Here is a 14766-nt window from a genome sequence, read left to right on the forward strand (position 1 = left end):
CACAAGTGAATAAAAACAGACAAACATGTACGAGAGTTGCATATTTCTGTTCAGATCCTGTTTTATGCCCAAGATTGTCACAACTTACCTGACAGAGCTGTGTTTTATAGGCTGCCCAAAGGGATGACATCAGAAAAGACACTCATTTTGAAAGTTATGCCATCACTATTGATATATCCGTACCCAAATTTACCATGCTTATGGCAGATGTGCTTTATTATATGTTGATACCATACATGTCTCCAGGCATTTACTGATTTTCCCATAACATGTATTTCCCATTCACCCCAGCCCAAGCTTAAGCGGGACTAGTCTTCAATTGGCTAAATTATTATGACCTACTGGGTGATGTTTACTTTTGTTTTGTATTATTCTTTATGATTCATATTTTGGAGGCAGTAATTGAGAGGAATGAATTGTATTTACCCATTATTGCATTTACTAATAGTTTACTTGTGTTTGTTGTAAAGTAAATGGGTCTAAAATGTGAAAAATTAGTAAAGACAAACTCGATAAAGTTTGCAGACATGGTTATCAGAAATTACAGCACTCGGGCTTCCCTGCAGATGAAATGAAGTTTCTTTGTGGTTGATACAAAATAATCACAGTTCATCCAATGCTATATCAAACTTTAGACCATTGTCTGTATGAGAAAGCATTTAGAAGATTAATCTTGAATGCATTAATTTGTTTTGGAGAGTACTACATTCGAGATTTATTTTTTTAATCAAAATTATGAATTTGCCATCATGTGAAGATTATGGTATGAAAACATGAGCAGGAATAAAATTCAGAATATCTTTTTAAATCGTGTGTGGCAATTTCCATTTGCATGGGTATATCTATCTATCTATTTACCTCCTGTACTGTGGCGATGATGCCTTAGCGTACGCTTGCATATGTCTGCCCATAATATGTGTCTTTGTATGTGTGTGTGTGTGTATGTTTTACAGTTTTTTATACTCAAACTCCTATTTGCAAAATGTATGCTGCCTTTTCCTCAAAAGAGTCATTTTCACACAGACTACATATGAAAAGTTTAAATGTAAAAAAAAAAATCATAACCAGTTTTATCAGCAAGAGATATTTGAGACTGAAGCTGGGGAAAAGAAAAAAAAAACAATGTTAATATTTGTGATAATTGTAGTAATATCTTCAAAAATATTTCTTGTTATGTAATGAGTGCAGTATCATTGAAAATGTTATATTTCTCTGTGTAATGATGACCTCAAGATTATAAACTTTGAAAATTCAAACTCTTCAAATCTTCTTTGAAGGAGAGGAGGAATAATGTACATACATTAACTGTTCCATGTAAAAACTACTGCTTAGAGGATGACATTCACGAACATTTTGACCCAATTAGTGGGAGTATGTTGATCCCATCTAGGTAAGGAAAGGAATCGCCGTGGCCATTACGAAGACAGGAAATTATACAATATAGAAAAATATAGAAAAATTTTCGGCTCGCTCGCTGCGCTCGCTCGCCAAAATTTATCTAAATTTATTACATTTAAATCACCCTCAAAAGACCCCTTTTATACAAAGTGCTTGAAAAAGCATATCATGTGGACTTTTTTTAAAGTCCCTACCGGGATGGGGTTGGGGTTGAACACTTTTTCAGAAATAAGGGACGCAATTTTCGCGCTAGCCCCGGGCGCCGTTTTCCCTAGATACGCCACAGATTACCCCCCAGAAAAAAGACGGCAGACAAGATATGTTTTGCTAATATCGAAAAAAAAGCACCTCCACTTATTCATTTGACCTCAGATTAATTAACTTTGAACAAGAAACAGACATGCGCATTTAAAGCAAACAATGTAATACATTCTGTCATATCATTTGCATTTCAGTGAGATACCCAATGAGGGAACAGCAATTATTCATTCTCTGTTACAACACCGACTGTAACGATGCACCATCTAAGATTGCTTCACAGTTTAATTGATAATGCAGAAATCACACTGTCCGGAAATTGAGCAAAGATGGACACACCATAGAGGAAATTTTCAAATTCGGATCTTATCGTATGAACTTCGGTCATTTTGTGAGGGCGCGTTAATAAGTCATCGTATGACCGCCGATGGAGTTTCTCAGGCTCCGACAGCCACTTCTTGAGCGGCGGCTAAATCTTTGGTAAGCCAAGAATAGCCCGAAGATCTTGAGAAGGTTCATGACAAAGACTGACATCTTCGCGTAGCCTTTTATTGTTGTTCAGGTTTCATCGCGTGAGCTTCTGTATAGGCATCATATTTGTTTCGGCTCTTAATTGGTTTTGACCAAGTTCGGGGCCAACTTCGCGCGAAATTGAAAATTCATATTCGTATGGCTGTTTTGTGTCGATTAGGCACCGCTCTGATGCAGGCAAGCATCACACTGCCCCGAAATTGAGCAAAGATGGCCATACAAATATGGAATTTTCAATTTGCTGTGAAGTTAACGCTTAACATGTGAAAAGCCAATCGACAGCCAAAGGCGTACGATGCCTGTACAGAAGATCAGAGAATGGCACCCGAACCACACTCGAAAGCTACACGAAGGCGTGAATCTTTATTAACCCTCCTCGTGCCACATTAATTGCTTGTTCATATGTATGTGTGTTAATTTTGTGCATATTTGACTGATTTGCACTGAAGGAGTTAAGGAGGACATTGGAAGGAAATACAAGTGCTACACGAAGATTTTGCCACCGATGCTGGAGCCCGGGAAACTCCATCGGCGGTCCCTCGCGAATGACCCGATGTTTATACGGTCAGAGCCGAATTTGAAATTTGCTTTATTGTCTGTCCATCTTTGCTCAATTTAGGGACAGTGTAACGGCACTTAGAGGAGCGCCTCCTTTTTTGTTTTTGTTTTTTGTGTCTTTTTTTTCCTGTTAGGGTGAATATCTATATGAGTCAGTTATGAAAATTTGTGTTGTGACACTAAAAAGCGTTAAAACCTATTTGTGATTTTTTTATCTCGTATTATTGCAAATGATAACAAATAAGTCTTATCTATCCAGGGTAGCCCTTTTGGCGTTGACACCGCTCTTCTAAGGGGTTCTCCCAATATCACTTCCCCAGTCATTGCCAGGAAACAATTTTCGACCCCACAGTGAAAAGAGACATCATGCAAGTTATGGGTAAAAATATCAGGTGATGTTCGTTATTCCTATGGTTCGTTAATTCGAAATGAAATAAGGTTCGTTATTCCTATCCAAAAACACACAAATTATCTTTACCTAGACGTTCGTTAATCCAAAAATAAAATAAGAGTTCGTTAATCCGAACATTTGAGGCTTTATTCCTGTGGTTCGTTTTTTCCGAAAATGAAATAGGGTTCGTTAATCCGTGCACTTGAGACGTTTTCCCTAAGGTTCGTTATTCCAAACATAGGGTTTGTTATTCCTCAGGTTTGTTTATCCGAAAATAGAATAGGATTCGTTCTGTCGAAGGTTCGTCAATCTTAAAATGGAAGAAGGTTCGTTACTCTGAAAAACGAAAAGAAGGTGCGTATTAACGACCCTTCGGAATTACGAAACTTATTTCGTTATCGGGTTAACAACCTTATAGCAGAATAGCAAACCTGTTTTTCATTTTCGGATTAAAGGGATGGTATAGTTTTGGTTGAGACCTGACTTGAGGTTTCTAACTTCTTTGATGATAAAATGAGCAACCTCTAATGAAATATGAATGTAATTCCAAGAGGAATTCAACGTTTATTTGATGAAAAATGGTTTTGAAATGGAGACGATATCCAAAACAAGCGACACTAAAAACAGGTGTGACCCACCTTTTATTAGGATCTCTTCGTTTTACTCTCTTTTTGGATATCTCAGCCGTTTCGAAACCAATATTCAATAAATAAACTTTGAATTCCTCTTAGAATGGTATGCTGCGTAACATTTCATGAGTGGTTTCTCAGTATCTGGCAAAAAGTTAAAAGCTCAATCCTCATCCCCACCAATACTGTACTATCCCTTTGACGAACCTTCGGAATAACGAAAATAATATCCTTCTTGGATTAACGACCCTTCGGATTAACGAACCCTGTATCATTTTCGGATTAACGACCCTTCAGAACAACGAACCTTCGAAATAATGAGCCTTATTTCATACTGAAATAACGAAACTTCGGAATAACGAACCCCATATCATCTTTGGATTAACAAACCTTCGAAACAAGTAACCTTCGAAAAAATGAGCCTTATTTCATTTTTTATTTTTTTTACATTTCTGAATAACGAACCTAAGAATTAAAGAATTGTTACCAAAATATCTTGATCAGGAATGAACACATCGAGCAGAATTCGAAGCCAAACACACTGTTTACAAATCCAGCGCCGCGTTCCCTCTGTCATAGTGCTTTATAGCAATGAAAGAGTAGGTCATCAATTAGACAGAAATGTCAAGAAAATAACGGAAATACCAATATATGACATTTTGGTATTAACAAATGCAAAAATGGTCAACACTGCTCTGAATTGCAGTTCCACATGTTCTTTTGGCTTTAATTTATCGTGTAAAATCAGACGAACAGTATGATTGTCATTTCATTTAAAATTTAACTTCGGTATGGTTCGAAGTTTCACATAATTTCAGTGAATATATGCAAATTGGAAGAGGCGGTGGTAACGTCATTCTCCCATTGGTTTGACAAAAAAAAAAATGTCTTTCAAATTACTTTTTTACATATATAGATAATACAGTAACTCACATCCTTTTCCCCTACACTAAAAGTCCGGTTATTGCAAGATTGCCATGACTGGATGCATGGAAATAGAATACTTCCTATACTCCAACTTGATTCCATTCCACGTGTGGTTGCGATGAATCTTGCTGATTTGTGAAAACATGGAGAATGGTATTTTTTTATAACTCCCCCTTTTTTTTTGGGGGGGGGGTCGATTTTAATGAAGTCTTTATACCACTTTTTTTTTCATCTGAATTTACTCTTTTGTAGAAAGCCAGCTTGATAATTGGGCGTACTTTTTGCCCCTTTAAGTCGATCTTTGTTAACTATTACCATCACGTACAAATTTCGCGGCTACACATCACAACACAGGGTATATATGGAGTACAAAATCGCCTTACCTTGTTTTCTGTCCGTTGAACTGAAACTCTCGTTGATTTCCAGCTCATATTTTTGTTACTTACGATTGTGTTCTATATACTTCTTAGAAGAATGGGCAAACACCAATTAAACATCAAATTAGGAATTAGCGTGTGTACAGTTCACAGAAAAAAATCATACGTACCGTACGTCAGTGTGCTTTAATCGCTAATACATCAGTTCCTTTCCCCCCCCCCTTTTTTTTTACTCTTCGTTAAATTAAAAATTCGAAATAATAATGACATCGGAACCAGAAAATTCACCTCTCACCAATATCGTCTTTTCCCCCGAAGTCTTGCTTTTCAGTACATTACCCACACACACTACACGGGTGTGTATACCATCTAAAATGATGGTTTCGAAGAGGCTGACAGCGTTCCCCTTGAAAAGGGACACAAGGTAGTGTCCGTGGTTAGTGGTTAGTACAGTGTTATGCATGAACTACCAAATGGAGACCACAGACATTTCAGTTCATGCCAAGGGTTCCAAATTTGGACAAATTCCTTGCTGGTTCGGCATCAGATTACTGTTGTCATCAACGATTTAATACGGACAATGCTAATTTGAATTTCTATCGCATCGCTAACTCTGGTCTGTTTAATAGCTGTTTGCAAGCTGTGCTTTTGTCGTGCATACATTCTTCGATCTTTATGCAGGCTCGGTGTATAATCCGTTTAAAGGTACACTGGGGGACCATATTTAAAGCAAAGGTTTCTCTGATGAAATCCCTTTCAGATATAGCCTGAAATCAAACCTTGTCGTGTTTCAACTCCCGTCAAAATAGCATCACCCAATTTATTGTATACTATTTACAGTCATGAATATAAACGTCTTTGCCGAGATTGTGTTGCGGGTTTTCGTTACAAGGCATTGGACGCTTGCTTCAGTTCTGTTCAAAACCTTCTCCCATGCACTGCCGTCCGTACATGACGTGGTTATTGTGAAATGTGACAGCATACATGCTTACATGTAAATACTACAGTAGATACTGAATGCTGACTGATGCTGTTACGCCTCCCTATTCAGTTCCAGATATTATTTCCTCTTCAAAATGGCTGGACTATGTTCTGGTACATGGAGTCCCAATTACTTGATGGGTTCCTATTTGTAAACATCTGTCCACGGGTCTAAAAACTGTGTTCACTCGGGGCAGGAGTAAGATTACCACAACAGCAGTTCCATGTTTGTTTCTTTGTTATATTGTTCATTTGAAGAAAAAAAAATGTTGTTGAACCTTTTTTTGTGTGTGATCTTCGGAAATCATTTCTCGTCAACGTCTGGCTATTAATTTCTTTTGGTGGATTTTTTGTTTACTTTGCACAACTAGTTCATAACTTTGGAATTGTGGTCGTTCATACATAAAAATGACGTCATATATCGTCGTGTACCACTCCCCCCCCCCCATAAAAAAAGAAATGAAAGAGGTCGTCAGTTATTTTTTTTTCTAACCTTGACTTTGAGGGTGAAACCTTCCTTTCCGTCCTTGCCCCATATCCCAGATCTCCTGAGACTCACATGCCAATGTCACTTTCACTTCAACCTTTCTCTCAACTTTATGAATGCAATCTTACAAGTATGTTACCAATGTTTGGATTGCCGGTTTTCCAATATCTAATGCCCCTTTGGCTGCGTTCACATAGAAGTATTCGCTATTCGCTATTCGCTATTCGCTATTCGCTATTCGGGCGCCGAGTACACCATCACCCGCACCGTCAACTCACCATCCCATGCAGTGAGGATTTCTTCCTCCTACATCCCAGCAAATCTTATTAACAATTTCTAAACTGCATCAGAATGTCAGTCTACATGCTTTTTTTTTTGCTAAAGGGCAAATCCAGACCAAAATTGTCATTATTTCATAAACGAGAGACGGTATACGCTGCAAGAAAATCGAACAAGCTCGATTTCCACTTATACTATTCGCAGCTATACGGTACTTTCGAATAGTGCCCTCCTATGTGAACCGGTGTGAGGAAATCCTATCGTTCGATTCAAGCTATTCGCGTGCCCTCGAAAACGAGCCCCGAATACCCGAATAGTATACTTCTATGTGAACGCAGCCTTATGCATGGGATGGTGAGTTGACGGTGCGGGTGATGGTGTACTCGGTGCCCGAATAGCGAATAGCGAATAGCGAATACCGAATACCGAATACTTCTATGTGAACGCAGCCTTACGTGGCAAATGCAACTTAGAAGTCAAGAGACCGATACTGTCGTACTCTAATTAAAAAAGAAATAAAAACCACGTGTCATGCATCTGTTAAAATGCAGAAGTTATCTCGCCACCTTAGCACCCATCGGCATTTTTTCACCACGTGCTCCGGATCCGATCAGTGAACAATAGCATGCCGCTCATAACCTTCTCATCACAGATACCATTAAATATGCATCATGTATTTAAGGTGTTCATGGAAACAGTTCAAATTCTTGTGTCTTTACATTAATGAACAGCTTATTACTTGTTATAATATGGACGATTACTACTCAGTAACATTGCTATTAAAAAAAAAGAAAGAAGGGAAAAAATGGGATGAAGAAAAAAAATTTGGGCTCGAATATATCTCACAAGAACACGATGAAAACTCCCTTTACACAGCTTGGTTTAATGCGAACGAAGTATATAACCTATCTAACCATAAGGGATTAGGGTTAGGGGTTATTTTGGCAATTTTTGTTTCTTCGTTGTTGTTTGGCTTTTGGTGAGGTGTGATTTTCGGTTTAAGAATTTCCACCCTATCATCGTTATAGTTGTTGTTGGTGGTGGTGGTGTTGTTATTGTTCCTTTCAAATTTATCTGCGTGCTTTTTCTCCAACCTCGGAAATATGTGAAGACACCTGAAGGACATCGTCTTTTGACTCTCCCGCCATGGGAGAAATATCCAGGGGCAAAAACGCTCCCGCTCTAATTATGTTTCACGCAATCATCTGGTCTGAATATTAGATGAAATTATACCGTCTGAAGAAAAAGGAAATTCAAGAAAATGTAGGCAAACAAGTGGGCATTGCTTCCAAGCACTGAACACGCCACCTGCTAACAACTTAGGTAGATACTGACTATGACGTGGAAAACACGCAGGTGTACAAGTCATAATTAATGGTATTAAACTTGATTGTAACTTGGAATCTTAGATGTCTTCCTCTTGTGATGTTTGTGTTCATTTCCTATTCAACTCAGAAATGGTATGCAAAATAAGTAGATTAAATCAATATGGAAGTTTAAAACAAGTACACAATTTTCTATTCCATATAATGGTTACTCGATTGTCAGACGAATATTTCTGAACCCCCACAATCGCCCTTGAAACATCTGTTGGAACCATATCAAAGCACTAGTCTCGTCGACTATTCAGACAACAGACATTGTGATTACCATTCATTGTGGAAGCAGTGCGCATGCGTCTCGCGTTCTACATCGTCTCTTAGTTTGTGTGTTTATTAAACTGTCTTTCAGGACGAGACTTGTCAAGATTTTGACGGTTGACGACTGAAGAAACGTGTGCAAAGCATGTGTTACGACTTCATTGGTTCTAGTAATTTGCATACATTCACTCAATTTACTCTTTCTGTAATTTGAATTATTATTTCTAGCTTGCATTGCAGAAACTGCGTTGGTGGAATGTGGAATCACTTGTCCTCTCACATGAATAAATCGTTTTGTTAATTTCATTCTGTTGTTTTTATTAATTTCTTTATATGGAGTGCCCAAGCGGTCAGAACAACAGAACGATACCTATTCATTCATTTCAATTCAATTCAATTCAATTCAATTGAAATGAATATTATTTCCAATAGCACATTTTTGTTGTCATACAAGTGCAAGGAAAACAAAAGCGTACAATGTATACAACAATATATGCATATACCTAATGGAATTCATTGTTCAAAATTGTTCAAACTAATTGTTGAAAATAATTGTTTATTGAGGGTGTTCACCGACTCAAAAAGGGTATATCTCTTTTCTTTATGATAGTACTTATTATTTTAATCACTGGACAGAAGAATAGGGTCACTGTTTAAGATTTCGCTTTGTTACATCCTATCCTGTATTACCTTGTTGTATGCTTATTATTTTTCATCCAACACGCATGAAAATGATATAATTTAATGTATCGTGTAAATGTTGGGTAACATAACGCTTGTGAACTTAACGTTATTATTGTATGATTGTGCTGCCTTTTTGTCAGATATTACTCACTGTGACGTAAGAATACCGGCGATGATACCTTTACAGAGTAGAAGAATGTGCATGTATCATTACCACAAGTGTTTCCTAGTTGATGATCCTGCAAGAGATTGCAGAAATCACAACAAAAAATTATTGCTTAACTGATCTCCGAACAGTAATCATGTTTTGTCATGTTGCTGGCGTAAATCATTCATATGCTGTGCATAATAAGCCTATTTTTATCTTTTTCTTCTCCATCTTCTTCTTCTTTTCATTATTATTATTATTATTATTATTTCATTATATTTATTATATCATTAATGATATTGTTTTTATTGTCATTATTGTTATTGTTATTAATATTTCTACTACAAATATTGCTTACTATTGATTTTTCTTTTACTGTCAATATCATCACTGTCATCATCATCATCATCATCATTATATGATCATCATTACTGTTATGGTGAAAATTAATACAAATGAAAAGTGAACTTTTCATGAGAATTTCCCAATCTATTCTGCGTCGATCAGTTGTCCAAAGTCAAACCTTGTCAATTATTTCGTCCCGATACATTACATTAAGTAGAGGAGAGAGGTATTTTCATATCATTTGTATTACCATTCTTTTTCAATCCCTTTGCACACGACAGTTACGTAACTAATCAGAATGGATATTTGGCGTGACTGGCAAGCTGTGCTCGCCCGGGATTAAATCAGCGCCGTTTCAGCAGACCAGTTTCTTACCTTATATTAAGACGTGGTATTAAGACATGGTTGTGACAGGCACCAGCCGATTGTCGGAAAGATGTTCTTGAAGGCAACGCCCAGATACCAGATTTGTGACAGTGTCTTCGCCTTCTGTTCATGGATGAACTACTCGATGATAACCTGGTAGGATTGTCAAATGCTTCTTCGGGAATTTCAGCTCATTGTTCGTTCGCACACTGGCAATAAAGAGGGCAAGACGTAACGAAGATGACTTTGGGCATACACCCACCCCAAAAACGGTTACGGTCACCAAAGCGCAGCCACATCATAATGTCATGCTGTTGTGTCTGAAAGGGGCGCATTAGCATAAATCGCGGGCGCTGATGTCACACTCATTTTCACGCCAGTGCAGAAGGTTGTGACAACCCTGAGGCTGCGCACTGTCTTTGGCGCGTCTTCTTTGGCCCTTCTTCTTTACTAGTCCCGAACGACTTAGACCGTCGGAGTCAGACTGTAGCCACATTCGCTCCGCGAGAGTCACCACAGGGACAGCACCGCCATCTCACAAACGAACACAACCAGTACAACCAGCACAACCAGTCAACTTGCCAATCCCCAACAGCTTGTGGCCCACTACAGTTGCACCGAGAAGGGGGAAAATTTAGAGCTTCACGTAGATCAAAACACGCAAAAGAATGAGTCTGCCCGCAGTAAGTCAAACGTTTATCGATAAACTGTTTCAGTTCCTAACAAGACAATAATGCCTCATTTTGCACATTCTTTGATGTGAAAACTCTTTCACGTCCTTTATCCAAAAGTACCTGGCGAATGGAGAAAAGGCACGAAAAAATATGAATCAAATTATCTGCTTGTTGTTTGCACGAGGAAACTTCTGCACGTCTTTACGTGTTTCGAGGTCTTTTCGCAAACTTTAATGACCTGAACCCAACTGTCTTATCTTGGTGATATCAACAAATGAATTCTTGCGTGATTAATGATTCATATTGCTTTCTCTTGATCTTGGGCCAACTATGGTTTTGTGAAGACTGCAGCATATTAACTTGGTTAATGTTCGTCGGGCATAAATGACATGTTACGCCCTCAACAGTCGAGTGTCCAACAGTTCCTTCGCTTCTTTTAACCTCAATTGTTACACGTGTGAATCTAATTCATTAGTCATGTTTGAAACTACTTGCAACATGGAGAAAATACACATAAAGGGGATGATAGCTTTACAATATTAAAGCAAAGAGTTTCTCACGAAGAAAGGGTTGACTGCAATACAGGTGATCCTTTATAATTACTGAATTTGAGTCACACACCTTCACTAGATTGTCATGTATATATTAGAGTGTACAGACTTGGAACTGCACTTGGCGTTTCCTCACCTCTATTCGTAACTCAGAACAGACGCCCATCAATTTTGCATTTACTCCGTGTATTTTGTGTACGTGTACGTGAATTATTGTACTCCACCAAAGAAACAAAGAGTCGAGGTAGCAACATGTACAAGTAGTGAAAATTGAAAAAAAAAACAACAACTCATCATTGCTGCTTCACATAATTGTAGCTCCTTTGAAAAAACACCCTCCCCCCCCAAAAAAAAAAAAAAAAAAAAAACACACACACACGCACACACAGAAAACCCAGATGAACGTGTACATAAAACTTATATCAAGATACATTACATACATTTTTTTTTAATCAGGCTTTCAACTTGTTGTAGGCGTTAAAACTATCATATTTTTTCTAAACATATGCAACGTTGTAGATGTGTGTTGGTACTGCATTCACCATGGGTTATTATAGTTTGCATGCTGTAAAGATATCAGAGAAGCTCCCAGTCTAAACTCATTCAAATGGATTATATATTTATTTGACTTGGGGAAAATTATCCAAAAAGCACATTAAAAAATATAAACACTCCGCTCACTCGACCACGCCTGCACGTTTATATCCCTGATGTGGAGTTTGTGCAGTATCTCACCAGATCCAGATCCAGACAGACTTTTGCAGACCGTTTGCAATTCAACGGATCAGCAGGAGGAAGGGAATATTCACTGTGAGCACCAATTCAAGCGCAAAAATTTAACATTCAAAGCACTTTCTGAAATACTGTAGAGCACTAATACTACGACACGTCGTAAGGAGATCTGTAACCCGTAGACATTGTCCTTCGCGATTGGTCAAAAGTTTCGGCGTTTCATGGCAACCTCGCAGAAAACTGGCCCGAAAGACACGCCCACATTGTCACGTTTCGTGTGCACGCCACACACTGTACGTTCCAGAAGAATGTACAGTGCGTATAGTGTGAAGGCGTGCGTACCTACGGGCGCACCAAAAGAAAAGCAGAAAGAAAAGGAAAGCTTCCAGCTCGCTCGTTGTGAAATGTCCACATGTGATGTGCAAATTATCGTAATCAGACGTGGCTCGGTCAGGCTCAGACAGAACGGCGCAATGTTACTCTGAAATGAACGGTAGTGTGTGATTTCTCTCTTTTTAATCTTTCAGTTCAAAACTGGCTATCTGCAGCGCAGTGCCGAAAAAAGGGTGCGATTTGATTGCACACCACCCGTAGTGCATCTCATCAACAGCAGCCAGGCGTCTCGCGCCGACTGTCCCCCGCCGGCACCGGGGCTCCCTACGCCAGCTCGTGGCGGTGGCAACAACGTCGACATCTTCCGTCAAATCAATGCGCTGCTCGACAACACACTGGATTTACGTGGAATAGCTTCGAGCCACGGACTGCAGCAGGGCAGCAACGGGGACTTCAACCGGGGACCCATCGGCAAGGTACCTCGACCCGATTTCCCCAGGTCTGATGTCAGAGAACAGGAAGGTAAGACCTTGACGTGAACCTATTCTCATAGTAGTTTTTAGTGCACAATTGCCGTTTTGTTAAAGAGCACATGTCATTCACTAACTTTTGCTGCAGTAAACTTGACACGCTCACACAGCTTCCAGCCAAGTCCAGGAAACAATAACTTTGAGAGTTATCCTTAACAGGAATTTTAAATCAAATAGTGTCGTCTTTTGCCTTGATAGCTCCGATCCTGACAAGCTAGGTGAGAAAAACTAGTAACTGTTTTGGCAGGTGATATGACAGATTGTCGTTTTATGAGGATCAGTACCGACTTAAAGTTACTTGGATTTTTTTGTTTGATTTAAATCTACTTAATTACAAACTTGATTTGAGTTTGCTTAATTACGAAATTGTTTCAAATAAAGCAAACTCTGCACGTGCGAATGCTCGGTTAGTCTACTCTGAAGGAATTTACTATTCTGCTTTGCAAATGTGAGATGAACCTGTTGGTGCATATTTAGCCATTATTCATGATTTTAAAGTTTGGCATATATTTGTATTGTCAACCACACCAAGACATGTTCCGACCTTATCGTCCCCCACTCCTACTGAAAAATTCAACATTGTTTTTGTCTTTTTTTATTAAGAAATTATCAGGCACCTGAAAGAGAACTTTAAAACGGCATGCTATGCTATAGACCCTTTCGTATCGAGAGACTCTTGCCCTCGAAAGCTTCACATATTTTCATACATGACTAATTTATGGTCTACATCTCCTCGTGTAGACTGCCACTATATCCCTGACATAGCACCAGCTATTGTCACTGAAAGTCATTCTGGTGGCATTGTAACAGAATTTGTATGCTTGACTGTGAGAAAGTGCACACTGTGATGTGAAAGTTCAGTGGTGGATCGGGGGGGGGGGGGGGGGGGGGGGGGGGCACCAGGCACGCACTCCCTCTTTATTTTGTTTAAACAATAAGAATAAAGAGAAAAAAATGGAGGGGTGCCCACGCCCGCTTTTAATTTTGTGAAGGTGCCTCCCTTATACGGAATTTCTGGATCCGCCCCTGAAGTTTATACATCAACATTTCATAACAGTGCAGTGAGTGCTGATAATATACATGAGTAGCAAAACAAGAATATTCCATGGATCTTGAAGCTTGACAGGGTACAGAAACTATGAAAAATGCTACATACCCAGATCACAAATTTACAGATATTTCAGTTTTTTGTTTGTTGTTGTTGTTTTTTTTTTTTTTGTGGTAATGTGCAATTTCCCTTCACCATTATGTGGGGATGCATTGGCATGATTATTGGATAATACTTGACTTTCAAACAGAGGGCCCATGTTTGAGTCTTGGCAAGTGCTTCATATGGCCTTGAATGAGATATTCTTACTTACGATGTCCTTCTCGACCCAGGTGTGAAAATGGATACCTGGCAATGCTGGGAGTAATAATAATGGCAGGGTCCTGTGGAAAAACATTGCTAATGCTGATGAGGCTACCCTAGGTAAATAAGACCATAACATTAATACCATTACACATGAATAAACGTGATTTGCAATGCATGTATTTCTAGAAATCAAAAGTAAAGAGTAGGAAAGAAGATGGCTGACAAGTGGAATGCAGACCATCTCACATGACCAGGGAAATCTCTCAGGAAATCTCTCAGGAAGACGGTCCTTTAAATCCAACAGAAGATTCTTTATTTTATCTTATTTGTTTTGAAGATTTGATTTATTCTATGAGAATGTGCATAAAAGCCAATGTGTGAATATATGATGAAGGCTCAAATTCATTACACATCATAACACCACTGATGCTGTTGTATAATGTACCAGGTAGTTGTGCACACATGTGCTAACCTTAAAATGGATAGGACCTATACTGCTGCAGGTTTGCTAATGCAACTTAGGAATTAGCTTTAAAGCCCAAACAAAGTTCTGGTACGCCTGCAAAAGTTGTCAAATTTTGCTCCCAAATGTG

General features: G+C 38.7%; 1 protein-coding gene across 1 annotated transcript in view; it reads left to right on the forward strand.

Moving 5' to 3' along the window:
- Positions 1 to 10667: 10667 nt before the first annotated feature.
- The window catches only part of LOC139734700 (cytoplasmic polyadenylation element-binding protein 1-like), a gene marked incomplete at its 3' end in the record, with an annotated part of 29096 nt that continues 24997 nt past the window's right edge, over positions 10668 to 14766 (forward strand). The window contains exons 1-2 of the mRNA XM_071645493.1: positions 10668 to 10682; positions 12484 to 12811. Of these exons, the coding sequence (XP_071501594.1) occupies positions 10668 to 10682; positions 12484 to 12811 (343 nt within the window). The remainder of the gene's footprint in view (positions 10683 to 12483; positions 12812 to 14766) is intronic.

Source organism: Diadema antillarum, unplaced genomic scaffold (assembly GCF_040938485.1).
Source record: "Diadema antillarum isolate AM-2024a unplaced genomic scaffold, OU_Dant_1.0 seq00000541_RagTag, whole genome shotgun sequence".
Taxonomy (NCBI): Eukaryota; Metazoa; Echinodermata; class Echinoidea; order Diadematoida; family Diadematidae; genus Diadema; species Diadema antillarum.